Source organism: Lissotriton helveticus, chromosome 5_1 (assembly GCF_964261635.1).
Source record: "Lissotriton helveticus chromosome 5_1, aLisHel1.1, whole genome shotgun sequence".
NCBI lineage: Eukaryota > Metazoa > Chordata > Amphibia > Caudata > Salamandridae > Lissotriton > Lissotriton helveticus.
The window spans coordinates 1,621,049,429-1,621,065,095 of NC_136065.1; the positions used below are offsets into that span (position 1 = coordinate 1,621,049,429).

At 47.6% G+C, this 15,667-nt stretch overlaps 1 protein-coding gene across 2 annotated transcripts in view; it reads right to left on the reverse strand.

The window, feature by feature from the left end:
- The window catches only part of LOC144755653 (uncharacterized), a 533,565-nt gene that overhangs the window by 272,224 nt on the left and 245,674 nt on the right, over positions 1-15,667 (reverse strand). For both annotated transcript variants that reach the window (XM_078644812.1, XM_078644811.1), the window contains exon 4: positions 10,325-10,472. In XM_078644812.1, coding sequence (XP_078500938.1) covers positions 10,325-10,472 — 148 coding nt within the window. The remainder of the gene's footprint in view (positions 1-10,324; positions 10,473-15,667) is intronic.

Genomic DNA, 15,667 nt, shown 5'->3' on the forward strand with positions numbered 1-15,667 from the left:
CATGTAATGAAAGAACCACAAAGCAGTAACTCATTAGGAGGCAGAATGGAGAACTTCTGATTGCCCAAGGATGTAATGCAACACAGCCCTTGCAAAGTATCTGTCACTGCGTACTTGGCCTGTGAGGCAGTAATCTTTAGCAACAATAATGCAAGAATGAGAACATGGGAGCCTGGCAGATGTCAGCCATCAGAAAAACTCTGGTGTGAACCATTAAAGCATCCATGCCCTAGTGGAATAGGCATCAACGAATGCTATGGGACAGATCTTATTTGACAAGGTACGACTTAGCAGATTTTGATATGTAGGATGTCCAAACAGGAAATTGTAACTTATGTAGAATGCCCCAACAAGAAATTGTTACTTTGTCCTTTTTAGCTCTGGCAATTCCCCTAATCACAGCAAGAGCGTATCGCCCACTTTGAACCCTGTGCTATTGAGCACTGACAATGTAATATGACGCAGCTCACCTTGGATCCAGTCTATGTAGCTCCTCCTCCTCTTTTGATGGGATAGGAGAAAGGATTGCAGGACTCCACCATGTGAAAGGCAGATATTACCTAGGGAAGGAAAGCTGCATAGATCCGAAGGACCAATTTATCGTCAAAGAAAACCATCAAAGGTTGAGAAACTGAGAAGGTTTGAAGTTCTCTGACCTTACGGGCAGAAGTTATAGCCACTAAGGGCACAGCATTCAGAATGAGCATTAAATTAGGCAACAGTGCACCAGTTGAATGAGAATGCTATGAAAAAACTCCACACAAGATTAAAATCCCATTGAGAATCAAAGGAGGAAGCAAGCAAATTAAACCGTGCAGAAAATGAGGCATGAGTGGTGATTTTTCCAATGACAGCTAGTCTGGAAGACACATGAAGGCAGATTGAACAGCCAAATAGCATTTAACTGTCAACAATGTCGGATCCTGCTAGACAAGAAACAGATTAAAGAGCAAAATGTCAGAAAAAATTGATTGAAAAGGATGTAGATCTTCTGACTAGCACCAGTGAACACATTTTTCCAGCAGCACAAGTTACTACTTGTGTAACGATATATCTGTAAGAGACATTAGTTAGTATTAGATTCCTTACCTTAGAATATCCCCAGGCTTCAGACTGGATCCGGAAAATTTTGCGTAGCAGTACCCTTGCGCGTCGCTAGGCGTCGTCTGCGGCTCCGCGTCCGTCGTCGGCGTCGTGGGCGCCGTGATGACGTCGTCGGAGTCCTTAGACGCCGCCTCCGCGTGCTGACGTCAGTTCTTAGACACAGCTTTTCCGCGCCAGAAACGCAGAGCTATGCCAAAAACCAACACTGGTGCCAGTGAAACTAGGGCCCTGAAGGGGACAACCCTAACCCTAGGTATCGGTTCGCAGAACGGGGAGGATGGGTGGGTCGGTAAGGAATCTAATACTAACTAATGTCTCTTACAGATATATCGTTACACAAGTAGTAACTTGTGCATCTGAAAGAGACACGTTAGTATTAGATTCCTTACCTTAGAATAGATACCCCCAGCAATACCAACCCCGGTGGTGGGTCTGCGAACCAATACTCACACCAGAAAGTCCTGGAGGACGGAACGGCCAAAGAAGCCATCCCTCCGGACTTGGCTGTCCAGGCAGTAGTGTCTAGCAAACGTGTGCGGCGATGCCCACTTAGCTGCCTGACAGATGTCCTGTAAGGGCACACCCCTGCCCAGGGCAGTGGTAGTAGCCGTGGCACGGGTGGAATGAGCCCGCAATCCAGCAGGGGGCTCCTTCCTAGCCAAGGAGTAGCACGCCTGGATACACAAGATGATCCACCGGGAGATGGTCCTCTTGTGTACCGCTTTCCCCTTCTTAGCGCCCACGTAACCAACAAAGAGTTGGTCATCCACCCGGAACTGGCGTGTGCGATCCAAATAGAATGAGAGCGCACGTTTTGGGTCCAGACGATGGAGCCGCTCTTCCTCTTTAGAGGGATGCGGTGGTGGAAAGAAGGTTGGCAAAGTGATAGACTGCCCGATGTGAAAGGCCGTGACCACCTTGGGCAGGAAAGAAGGACGAGTCCTCAGAACGACCTTGTCCGGATGGACAGAGAGGAAAGGAGGTTTAGAAGATAGAGCCTGGAGCTCACTCACTCTCCTGGCAGAGGTGATGGCAACCAGGAAAGCAGTCTTCAAAGTCAGAAGACGAAGAGGACAGTTGTGAAGTGGCTCAAAGGGAGCGCACATCAGGAATGTCAAGACCAGGTTCAAGTCCCACTGAGGCATCACAAACGGAACAGGAGGAAACGTGTGTGTGATGTCTTTAAGAAATCTGTTTACAATAGGGGACTTGAACAAAGAAGGCTGATCAGGTAGCCTGAGAAAGGCTGAAAGGGCAGAAAGGTAGCCCTTGATAGTGCCCAGAGCAGAGCCCTGCTGGGCAAGAGAGAGAAGAAAGAGGAGAACCTCAGAAAGAGGGGCAGAAAGAGGATCCACAGCCTTTGCTGTGCACCATGCCACAAATCTGTTCCACCTGCAGGCGTATACCGACTTTGTGGAGGGACGCCTGGCTGCCAGAATGACGTTACAGACTTCAGGAGGCAAGTCAAATGGCCTCAACTGTCGCCGCTCAATCTCCAAGCATGGAGGTGGAGACTGGACAGGTTCGGGTGGAGGACCGTCCCCTGCTGCTGCGACAGAAGGTCCTCCTGAAGAGGCAGACGAACCGGGGGATCGACTGACAGACTGAGTAGCTCTGGATACCAGTACCTTCGAGCCCAGTCCGGAGCCACAAGGATGACTTGGGCCCGGTCGCGCTTGATCTTCTTCAGCACTCTGGGCAGAAGTGGTATAGGCGGAAAGGCGTACAACAGACCGCAACTCCACTCGCGACGAAAAGTGTCTCCGAGCGAGTGCCGCCTTGGAAATTCCAACGCGCAGAACTGATGACACTGCGCGTTCTCTTCGGTGGCGAATAGATCTAACCAAGGCTCTCCCCATCGCTGAAAGAGGCCTTGCGCCACGTCCGAGTTCAGACGCCATTCGTGATCCATCATGCACCGACGGCTGAGCTCGTCCGCCCTGGCGTTCAGAGAACCTGCCAGGTGTTGAGCCACCAGGGTCACGCCCTGGCGTTCCAGCCATTGCCAAAGGCGAAGAGCCTCTTGACAAAGGATCCACGACCCCACACCGCCCTGTTTGTTGCAGTACCACATGGCGGTGGTGTTGTCCGTGAACACCTGCACTACACTCCCTCGTACAGAGGGGAGGAATGCCTTCAGTGCTAGACGAATCGCCCTGAGCTCCAACAGGCTGATGTGGAGCCGGGCCTCCGCCGGAGACCAGAGGCCTCTGATCTCCGCCTCTCCCATGTGGCCTCCCCAGCCCTGGAGGGACGCATCCGTCACAACTACGTGCTCCGGTTGGGGTAGGGAGAGGGATCTGCCGCTGACCCAATCGCGGTCTGTAAGCCACCACTGCAGCTGTCTCGCAGTGCCCTCCGAGATCAGGACGTGGTCGGATAGGTTGCCCTGATGCTGGGCCCACTGAAACTTCAGGTCCCACTGCAGAGCCCGCATCCGCCACCTGGCGTGATGCACCAGTAGGATGCAGGAGGCCATCAGCCCCAGAAGCCGCAGCGTCAACCTGACCGAGACCCGGGATAATGGCTGAAAGATGGGAATCAGAGCCTGAATATCCCGGACCCGCTGTTCGGGTGGGTAAACCCGAAATCACGCCGAGTCCAGAACCGCTCCGATGAAGAGGAGCTTCTGAGAGGGACACAGGTGTGACTTCGGCACATTGATGGAAAACCCCAGCTGGTGCAGGAGGTCTGCCGTCGTCTGGAGGTGGCCGACGACTGTTTGGGGCGAGCCCGCCTTCAACAACCAGTCGTCGAGGTAGGGGAAGACTGAAACCCCTAACCGACGCAGATGAGCTGCGACCACCGCCATCACTTTCGTGAACACCCGTGGGGCGCTGGTAAGGCCGAAGGGGAGCACGGTAAATTGAAAGTGCTCTTGGCCCACCATGAACCGCAGGTAGCGCCGGTGGGCAGGCAGGACGGGGATATGAAAATAAGCGTCCTGCAAGTCCAACGCTACCATCCAGTCTCCTGGGTCCAGGGCAGCAAGAACCTGAGCCAGTGTCAGCATCTTGAACTTCTCATTCCGGAGGAAGCCGTTGACGTTCCGTAGATCCAAGATAGGGCGTAGGCCCCCTTTGCCCTTCTTGGGTACCAGGAAGTAGTGGGAGTAGCAACCACACCCTACTTCTGGCCCAGGAACGCGCTCGATGGCCCCCTTGGCCAAGAGGGCCGTAACTTCCTCCTGCAGAAGTCGCAAGTGATCCCCCGATACACGGTGGTTCTGCGGTGGCATGGCTGGAGGAGTCGCCTTGAAGGGGAGGGAGTAGCCCCTTCGGACGATTTGCAGCACCCACCAGTCCGAAGTGACGGTGCGCCAGTGGAGGTGGTGATGGCGAACCCTGCCTCCAACTGGCGTCACATGGGCCTGAAAGCACGGACTAGGAGGGTTTTGAGGCGGATGCTGCGGGGGAAGGTGTGGACTGACCTCGCCGTTGCCCCCGACCACCCGGACGGCGGTTCCCACGGCCGCCACCGCGTTGGGTATTGCCCTGCGGTGCGTGGCTGGCGGCGCATGTGGGCGCACCCCTTCCGTGGCCACGAAAGGAGTGATAGGCAGCCGGTTGCTGGCGCTGGCCCGAAAGGCCTAAGGACTTGGCCGTAGCCCTGGAGTCCTTAAAACGCTCAAGCGCGTGGTCTGCCTTGTCGCCAAAGAGGCGACGGCCATCGAACGGCATGTCCATAAGAGTGTTCTGGACATCTGCCGAGAAGTTGGCGGACATCAGCCAGGCGTGGAGTCTGACCGCCACCGTCGTTGCCATCGCTCTGCCTAGCGAGTCGGTGGTATCCAGCCCACACCTAATCGAATATTTCGCTGCATCCCGGCCTTCCACAAGGGCTTGGCCGAGTTTGGCCCGTACCTCCAACGGACACTCTGGCAGCACTTCCGTGACCTTATCCCACACTGAGTGGGTGTAACGTCCCAAGAGGCAGGCGGTGTTGGAAGACCGCAGGCCGAGGCTCAGGGATGAGAAGATCTTCTTCCCATACTGGTCATACCTCTTGGATTCCCGATCCGGCGGGGCCGACGGGAATGCGGTTTGGGAATTGGAGGCCTGGATGACCAGGCTCTCAGGGGTGGGGTGGGTGGACAGGAAACATGGGTCGCCCGGGGCTGGGCGGTGGCGTCTGGCCACGTTCCTATCTACGGGCGAACCCGTAGCGGGCTTGGACCAAGTGCCCAAAAGAACGTCAGTCAAGGCCTCATTAAAGGGCAGCAGAGGCTCGGCCGAGCTTGACTGCGGTTTAAGGACCTCAGTGAGGAGGTTAGTCCTCACGGCCGCGACGGGGAGCTCAAGGCCCAAGGCCTTGGCAGCCCTCATCAGCACCACACCATATGTTGCCCCCTCCTCCGAAGCCACGGTAGGAGGGGAGACAAACCCAGTGTCTGGAGAGGTGTCCAGGCCACTGGCCTCCCCAAGGTCTTCTGTCCAGTCCTCACGAGACTGACACTCTCTGGTCAGAGGGTCCTCAGACCCCTCCCAGTCCTCCTCCTCACCCATCTCCTGAGAATCAGGGTCTTCAATTAATGGGGCCTGTTCGTAAAAGTGAAAATCACCCAAGGGCGTCTGGAGCGGCGCCCAGCGGGGCCGTCCCGGCGGCTGAACAGGAATGGGGATAGGACCGGGGCCGGCGCCGGCCAGAGCCGGCGCCGGAGGGGACACCTAAGGGTCCGACGCCGGGGAGGTCGTAAGATCCACCGGCGACTAACCAGATCCCGAAGGGGGGCCAGCGGCGTCCTGCGGCGCCGGGCCCGAAGGCGCCGGCGGCATCGGAACAACTGGACCCCTCGGCGCCGGGCCGAAGGCGCCGGCGGCGCCGGGATAACAGGGAGCTGCGGCGCCGGGCCCGAAGGCGGCGTCGGGACCGAAGCACCCGACGGCATCGGGGCCGGAGGCGCCGATCCGCTAGGACTCCCAGACGGGTCCGCTGGGCCCGGAGGCGCCGCGGAACCCGTCGGAGGAGAGAGGTTCCTCATGGCCATGAGGAAGCGCTCGATCTCCTCCGGCGTCGCGTTCAGCCCAGGGACCGGAGGGTATGGAGCCGGACGCGGCGCCCGCGGCCCCGACGGAGCCGCGTGGGCGGTGTCACCCGAACCCCCGGCCGCATCGTGCGAGCGTCGGGGGGAGTCCGAGGAGCGATGACGCCGCTTGGACTTCTTGTGCCTCTTACCTGACGACGACTTCGACCCGGAGGAGTGAGGCCTACCCTCGGAGCTGTGGTGGCTCCGGGCCCGCGACCTGTCCCTCGACCTCCCGTGGGAACGGGACCTCTCACGGCGCGGGACCGACTGTCTGAGTTCGAGGCGCCTACGGGACCGCTCCCGCCTGGCTTTCGAAGAGAGGGCCCGACAGTCGGAGCAGGCCTTGTCGTCGTGGTCGACGCCCAGACACGACAAGCAGACGCGGTGAGGATCCGTGACCGACATCAGCCGATCGCAATCATCACAAGGCTTGAACCCGGGCATCCCTAAGGCACCGATCGGAGTCGTAAAGACTCGAAACAGGATCAAAAAAGGATCAAAAAAGTTAGTCAAAAATGACTTGGGTTACTGCTTTTTCCAGATCTACGCTTGCTGGCGCGGAAAAAAGAAGAACTGACGTCAGCACGCGGAGGCGGCGTCTAAGTACTCCGACGACGTCATCACGGCGCCCACGACGCCGACGACGGACGCGGAGCCGCAGACGACGCCTACCGACGCGCAAGGGTACTGCTACGCAAAATTTTCCGGATCCAGTCTGACGCCTGGGGATATTCTAAGGTAAGGAATCTAATACTAACGTGTCTCTTTCAGATACTTGCTTTTATGGATTTTATGGATAGTTTCCTAACAGCGAAGAAGACATCCACAACTTCAGCAGGAAGACAAAAGGCTTGTTGCAGGCACCGCTCAATCTCCAAGCATGCAGCCACCGTGCCTGGATATTGTGGTAGAGCACCTCACCACCCTGGTGAAAGAGAAAGCCCACCATGTGCGGGAGAGGAAGAGTGGTTGAATGCTGAGTGCAAACAGATTGTCAAATCAGATTTTCTTTGATCAACTTGCAGCAGATTGAGCTTCATTAAATCCCCTTGTGCCTTCTACACAATCTCCAGAAGAAACTGCATTTGTGAGAACCCATACAGCAGTCTCTGAGACCAACTGATCATGCAGGCATCCCACAGGGAATCATTCAAATGTAATTGTATGTAGGTATGAAATCCATGTGTGGACACCTCAAACTAGAGGCTATTACCACCATCAGCTCATGGTGTAGTTCTGACCTTTGATCCTCCAGTTTGAAGTGTCTGAGAGCAACCCTTTTCGCACTGAGGAAACCTGCAAAATTGGCCACTATCAGGCAAAATAATGGAGTCGATAATGGTGGTGTTGATTTGTTCTCCATGAGATGGTAGGCAGAAATGTCTTCATGGCAAGACAGACAACCCGCAACGCAACTGTGTGCTGGAGCAGCTCTGACACAGACAAAGCACCCAATGCTATCATGTTGTCCAGATAGGCACCTGAGCCGAGCACGGACGCATCCTTGTAAAAAGCTAGCCTGTACTGCAGAGTGCTGAACTGATGATCCATCAAAGGCTGGAAGGGCCCATTTACCAGAAGAAGTCGAGATTAACTGACTTCTGAAACTGAGATGAAAGTCTCCCCCGATGTTGGAGTCAATGTTTTCTGAGGCACCACAGAAGAACCCTCATGCACCACCTGGTGTGTGGCACCAACAATACGCATGAGGCCTTAAGGCACAGCTGATGCTGGAAATGTATTAATGAAAGCTGTGTCTTGAGTCAAAAATACTTGAATCATCCCCAAAATATCTGCAATCCTCTGAGGAGCAGGAAAACTGTTAATGCGATTTGTGTCCAGTACCGCACCCTTGAAGGTCATCATATTTACAAAACACATTTGTGAAGGTTTTCCAATACTATACCTCTGATCCAGATAACAATATTCTAAAACCCCTGCAAGTGGAGCTAGAAATGTCTTCATGGCAAGACAGACAACCCGCAACGCAACTGTGTGCTGGAGCAGCTCTGACACAGACAAAGCACCCAATGCTATCATGTTGTCCAGATAGGCACCTGAGCCGAGCACGGACGCATCCTTGTAAAAAGCTAGCCTGTACTGCAGAGTGCTGAACTGATGATCCATCAAAGGCTGGAAGGGCCCATTTACCAGAAGAAGTCGAGATTAACTGACTTCTGAAACTGAGATGAAAGTCTCCCCCGATGTTGGAGTCAATGTTTTCTGAGGCACCACAGAAGAACCCTCATGCACCACCTGGTGTGTGGCACCAACAATACGCATGAGGCCTTAAGGCACAGCTGATGCTGGAAATGTATTAATGAAAGCTGTGTCTTGAGTCAAAAATACTTGAATCATCCCCAAAATATCTGCAATCCTCTGAGGAGCAGGAAAACTGTTAATGCGATTTGTGTCCAGTACCGCACCCTTGAAGGTCATCATATTTACAAAACACATTTGTGAAGGTTTTCCAATACTATACCTCTGATCCAGATAACAATATTCTAAAACCCCTGCAAGTGGAGCTAGCCTGTACTGCAGAGTGCTGAACTGATGATCCATCAAAGGCTGTAAGGGCCCATTTACCAGTAGAAGTCGAGATTAACTGACTTCTGAAACTGAGATGAAAGTCTCCCCCGATGTTGGAGTCAATGTTTTCTGAGGCACCACAGAAGAACCCTCATGCACCACCTGGTGTGTGGCACCAACAATACGCATGAGGCCTTAAGGCACAGCTGATGCTGGAAATGTATTAATGAAAGCTGTGTCTTGAGTCAAAAATACTTGAATCATCCCCAGAATATCTGCAATCCTCTGAGGAGCAGGAAAACTGTTAATGCGATTTGTGTCCAGTACCGCACCCTTGAAGGTCATCATATTTACAAAACACATTTGTGAAGGTTTTCCAATACTATACCTCTGATCCAGATAACAATATTCTAAAACCCCTGCAAGTGGAGCAAACTAGATTGGCTGACATACTGGCCCCATACAACAAAATGAACAAGCAAAATAATCAGACAAATCAGATCTTCGCCACGGAAAACCCATTTGTAAAATACATGCAAGGGGCTATCAAAAGTGCTAAAAGAAAACATTCTATAGCAAATGCATGGTACTTGCAAGCAACAGAACAAGGGCAGTCTAAAACATATATAAGGAATTCACAGATCCCACTTAAATTAAAAATACAATTACCACATCCCAAGAATTTGCCAACAAACTATCACAGTTCATATCAACAAAGTAGAGGTAAGTAAAAAGAAGACTGCCAACCAACCACAACGATATATTGATAAGATGAATAACTAAATCATAGATACTCCACTATTGCAATCCTTTGTCCACATTATCTGAGGAGATGCTGTTCAGCACATTCAGACTCACCAGAGTCTCATCCACCACAGGCGACCCCTGCACACCTAGCTTCACAAAACATCACATAAACACATTATTCCCTACAATAATTTAAAAATGCTTGCTTAACACATGGCATAGTTACTAAAAGATTAAATAAGATCACCTGTGAGCACTCTGTGAAAAAGCTAAATGCTGACACATACGACTAAGGAAACTAACAACTCATCTCTAATCTCCTTCTCAAATCTGAAAGCCTATTGACCAATGAAAAGCCACCACTTACAAAGGACAGTGACAGGAGGAAAATAAAAACATGGGCAGAAAGTGGGCGTAGCTTCATGCCCATATCCTGCATACATCATGTCTCGAGTAAATTCACCATGCTGATTTTCACCATTAATTATTAGAGGCCAGTCCACTTATTCAGAAGAGAACCAAAATTGATAGGCTCAAGCACCTAAGTCGGGTATATACTCTGTCTAGGGAGACGTATGGTCATACCAATCAACTCATGATCAGTTTACACACTCTTTGTAACTATTTTGTAGGAGTTTGTCTGCATAGTAAGTGAGAGCCTGGACTGGGTAAATCACTGATATACATGTTGTTAAAGGAAGCCATCTGACCTAGTCACACTAGTCAAAATACGTAGGAATTTTGTTGGTGAAACATTCACAGATTTCTGGGACCATGTCAATGAGGCACTACAGTACATAAACTGATTTGCTGAGGAAACGTTTTCCAGACCAGTCTGACATCTGCAGGGATTTTCATGAGATTAGAAATCAGAAATGTACATTAAAATAAAATCTTAGATATAAAATAAACACTTACCCAAACTTGGTGTTGTAAATTTTCATTCCTATCACGCCAGGTTGAGAATACTGTGCTTCAATGACCCAGTCATGGTTAATGTTCAGCCATCTCATGCCACTGCGAACCTGCCAATGGTAGTCGGCGTCCTGAGGTTCACTACTTGGTTCTTTAAATAGAAAAGAGGAGCACCGTATTGTCACTTATAAAAATGAATAGCTGTAAGACCTAAAATGTTTTCTTTCCTCTTAGACCCTTGTACTGTGTTATTAGAATGAGAAAGGTACACTTAATTTGGCACTTAATTAGGGGAGCTCTAATGTAGAGTCCTTGAAAGTCTGCAGTAAGGGCCTATTCGTGAACTGGTGAATGACTCTTTTTCCCGCTGTTTAAAAGCTGACACTGTATGATGCTCATGTTATTGATGGTACTTTAACGCATATGAAATTGGTAAATAAAGTTTAATTAAAAAAAAGGTTAAAAAAAAGATGTGAAATTTAATTGCTTGCACCACACAATATTTGACGGCAAAATGGTTAGGCCGCATCTTCCTAGGGGCAAATTACACCTGCCCGCAATGCTCGGAGGCTACATGGTGTGGCACTAACTGATTATTAGCCAATACCGGGAAGGGATGTTAACAAAAAGTCGACAACACGAGAAGAAAGAAGGATCGATGTTTATTCTTGTCAAAAAGGTGCTGCGCAGCAGCCAGCTGGCAAACAGTAACTACAACGTTTTCAAAACCCAACATTCTGTTTAGAAAGCCACAGATAAATCATAACACTACAGCATTCTGAACTAAAGCAGAACATTACATTATCCCCTTCCTTACAAATAATAAAAAGGAAAAGCATGAAAGAAAAGGAAGGAAAATAAAATTAAAAAAGAAATTAAGCAGTGAAACAGAGATGGAAAACAAATGAACAAGGAAAGTACAATAGTATTTCCAGTAAAGAGTACAAAATGTACAAACTGTAAAAAATATAAATTTCAACAAAATGCACTAACTGTAAAAATATAAATTTCAAATAGAATACAATGTTAAAAGAAACATATTAGGGATACCTAGCAGGAATGAAACGCTGACGAGAACTCCTGCGTAAAACCTCCACAGTGAAGAAGGGGAAGGGAGAGAAGACAATTCTTCATCACAAACAGGATCAGAAATCTGACTGGAACGTCTAGTGACTTTTACTACCCTAGAGACATTCCACCAGTTCTTGAAGTTGACTCTTATGGCGTTTCCACAAACTTTATCTACAATGAAAGGTTCAGAGAATTTAGAACTGCCTTTCTTACTGTAAACTGGAATCTTTAGGCGAACAACATCACCAACAACAAAAGACTGAAAGACAGCTCTTTTCCTCGAGTCAAAATCCAATTTCTGTTTGGATTGTGCTTGAGCCACATTGTGTCTCACAAACTCATCCATATCGCTCAAAGTATCCAATTTCACCCATTTGGGCATCCATCCAGGACAGATCTTCGAACAAGGTTTCCTCCCTCTCAACAGTTCATAAGGTGACACTTTTGTAGATGAGTGGGGCATGGTGCGATAGAACCATAACATGGATCTAATCGCATTTTGGACATTACATTTCTCAGCAATTGCCCATTGCACACAATTGTTGAGTACTCTATTCATGCGCTCTACCAACCCATTAGCCTGTGGGTGATAAAGTGCACTTTTAGAATGTGTTATACCACTTTGGTCAAGAAAATAATTAAATTCCTCACTAACAAATTGGACCCCATTATCACTCACAATTGTGGAGGGAAAACCCTCACGCAAAAAGAGATCCTTCAAAAAATCAATGACGTTTCTTGAATTAGGTACATTAATGAAACGTATTTCCGGCCATTTAGAGTAGTAGTCTATGGCCACAATGGGAAATCTAGAGGTAGATGGAAGCATATAAAAAGGTCCAACTGAATCGATACCAATTTTCTCCCAGGTCTGTTAGGTAACTCAATAGGTTGAAGAGGAGGTGTGCGAACCTTTAAGCTCTTCTCTGCATTAGAGCATATAACACACTCCTCAACAACCATCTCAACATCCTTATCCATTTGCGGCCACCAGAAATGTTCAGGTACTCTTATTTTAGTCAGAGTCTTACCGAAATGACCTTCGTGTGCCCCTTTGACAATCCTGACTCTGAGCATATCTGGAGGTACCAGTCTATCACCTCATACTAAAAGTCCATCCTCAACAGAGAGTTCATGGCAGACCTTTACAAATGTTTGCAAAGAATAGTGAGCATTCTTCTCTTTAGGCCATCCATTCTTTACACAATTGATAACTTCACTAAGTAAAACGTCTTTTGAAAGTTGATCTCTCCATTCAGCTTCCCTAATGGCACACATGTCACCTAACACTAGGGAAGCAACAAAACAATCCTCATCATAATCTTCATCACAATCATTTATACTATCACATTCCACAGGATGTCTAGAAAAATAGTCGGCTCTCACATTCTTATTGCCTGGAATGTATAGGATTTCAAAATCATATTGCAAAAATTTTGTGGATAACCAAGCAATTTTTGGGGTATGTTCCTTAAATCTATCACCTGACAGAATGGAAACTAAAGGACTGTGATCAGTTTGTAATTGAAAATGTTTTCCCCAAATATAAGGGCTAAACTTCCTTATAGGAACCAACAGGCCAACAGTTCCCTTTCAATGACAGCAAAACTGAATTCTGAACCACGTAGCACTCTGGAAGCATAACCAAGAGTATGCTCTTTTCCATTGACACTTTGCGTGAGGACAGCACCCAAACCTAGACCACTTGCATCAACAGTAATGGTGCGCATAACGTTGGGATTGAAAGGCTTAAGTATTTTTGGACTAACCAGTTGCTGTTTTATCCATACAAAGATGGAATCACAGTGAGAATCCCAAAGAAATTGAATAGCTCTCTTGAGCATATTAGACAAGGTTTGTACTTTGGAGGCATAGACAGATTTAAATCGTGAGTAGACCAATGAATGACTTAATACTACTTTGTCCTTGGGAGGAGGGCTTTCTACTATGGCCTTGACTAAGCCCGGCCTTGGTTCAACACCATGTTCAGATAAAACATGACCACGGTATTCCACTTTCTGTACTCTGAAAACACACTTTTCTCTCTTCAGGACAACACCACCATCATGCAAAGCTTCTAGCAGTTGAAACAAAGTATCATCATGAGAGTCACATGATGAACCATGTACCTACACATCGTCCTGAAACACAACCACGCCTTTTATGTTTTTAGGGAGATTGGACATTATTCTCTGAAAAACTGCTGCCGCAGAGGCCAATGCGAATGTCATGCGGCAATACTGAAAAGATCCAACATGAGATACAAAAGCAGTAAGATGCCTAGAGAAAGGTTCTAGAACCACTTGATGATACGCTGAAGCGAAGTCCAGCTTGCTGAACCACTTGGAACCATCAATCAGAGACAACATATCAGAGATCTTTGGGAGAGGGTAAGAATCAACCCAGATGTTTCCTGTTAAGACTGCGTAAATCTTTACAGACCCGAAGATCTCCATTTTTTTTCTTGGCGACAACCAAGGGAGAAAGCCAAAGTGACGAATCGATCGGTTCAATTATTCCTTTCTTGCAAAGACTATTGAGCTCCTTTTCCAACTGATCTCTAACACTAAAAGGAACATTTCTCATCCTGTGCTTAACTGGTATGGCATTGTCTTTGACCCTGATGGTATGAGTAAAACCTTTTACTTCTCCAAGTTCATCACCAAAAACCGAAGAAAACCGTTCAACTAATTTATCAACAAAATCATCAGTGTGAACAACTGACACCGGATCTTTTGTGCCTGGCCGAAGTACCATTTTAAAGAGACCCTGGTGAAACCATCCGAGAATGTCTAAACCTTTGATGGCCACGTATATTTTACCGAACATTTTCCTGCCTCTAAACTCAGAGTGTCTTCAAAATACCCTGCTAATTCAATACTTCTACTCTCATAAGAAACAAGTGATCTATCTGGAGGTTGTAACTCACGACAACCCCAAACCTCTTGAAACAATTCCTGTGTTAACATGGTTATCCTCGCACCCTTGTCAACCAATGAACAAACTTTCTTTCCACCAATATCGATATAAGGATCCACACATTCAGAAGACACATCAGCACCATCATGCATATCACAAACAACTACTACCATGTCCCTTAAATCATCCTGAATGTTGCTAAAATCATCAGGTTTGTAATCAGACACTTTGACATTAGCAACCTGAGAAGAAGAAACTGTGCCTTGCTTGTTATCCTGATGAACTACAAAATTGCGTTTACCATTCTGACAAACTTTGGCAAAGTATCCTATCTTTCCACACGTCCTACAAGTAACATTTTGTTGCTGGACAGGGACGCCCTGACTTGAAATGTGGATATTTTCCACATTTAAAACATATATTTGTTTGCCTGAAAAAAGTATTCTCTGAACGTTTAAACATGTTATTTTTAAATTCTTTCGATTTCACAACATTAATTGATTCAGCTTTAGAGGTTAAAGAAGTGCACTTCTCATCTAGTTCTTTGCCAGACGACTTTGAAAATTCGATGCTCTTAGCAATACATATTGTCTCCTCCAGGGAAGGATCACCTAATGAGAGAAGTTTCTGTTGAATGCTTTTGTCCGTGCACTTACAAATATACTGATCTTTTATAAGTTGATCTCTGAATGCCTCAAATTGATATTCCACACTCAACATTCAAAGGGCAGGAATAAAATCTTCCATGTTCTCTCCATGTCTTTGTTCGCGCTTAAAGAACTTGTGCCTGACTACAACTAAACTAGGCTGTATGTCAAAACGTAGTTCTAACATTTTTACTGTCTCAACAAATTCATCGATGTCTTCTTCTTCTGGGGCATGTACTAAAGGTGGAAGGTGTTAGAAAATAGATCTGCCGTCAAACCCAAGTGCATGTAACAAAAGATATTTTTCTATCTCTGCTCTATAACGTGATGCACCAATAGCACCGAGATAAGTAACAAAAGCATCATACCACTTTTTCTATGAGAAGGGAGGTTCGTATGGAATCTCACGGCAAGGTGGGGTTGGAGAGACCTTCATGTTAAGAATGAGGTAAAAAAATAATAATACATTTCCAGCAAACACGCACTCAGAATATGCTATTCAACAAATTGAATGAAAAAAAAAATAGAATTGCTCAAAGATTAGTCCCATGTAAAGTTGCTTACTCAATGTGAAAAACTCATTACATAACTTAAGATGAAAATGTTCACATATTTGTTTTTAAATCATCTCAGAATATAATGTGAAATTAAATTAAAATTGTATTCTTAATAGAAAAACAATTTCAACCAAACAAAACAGTTGTGGAAT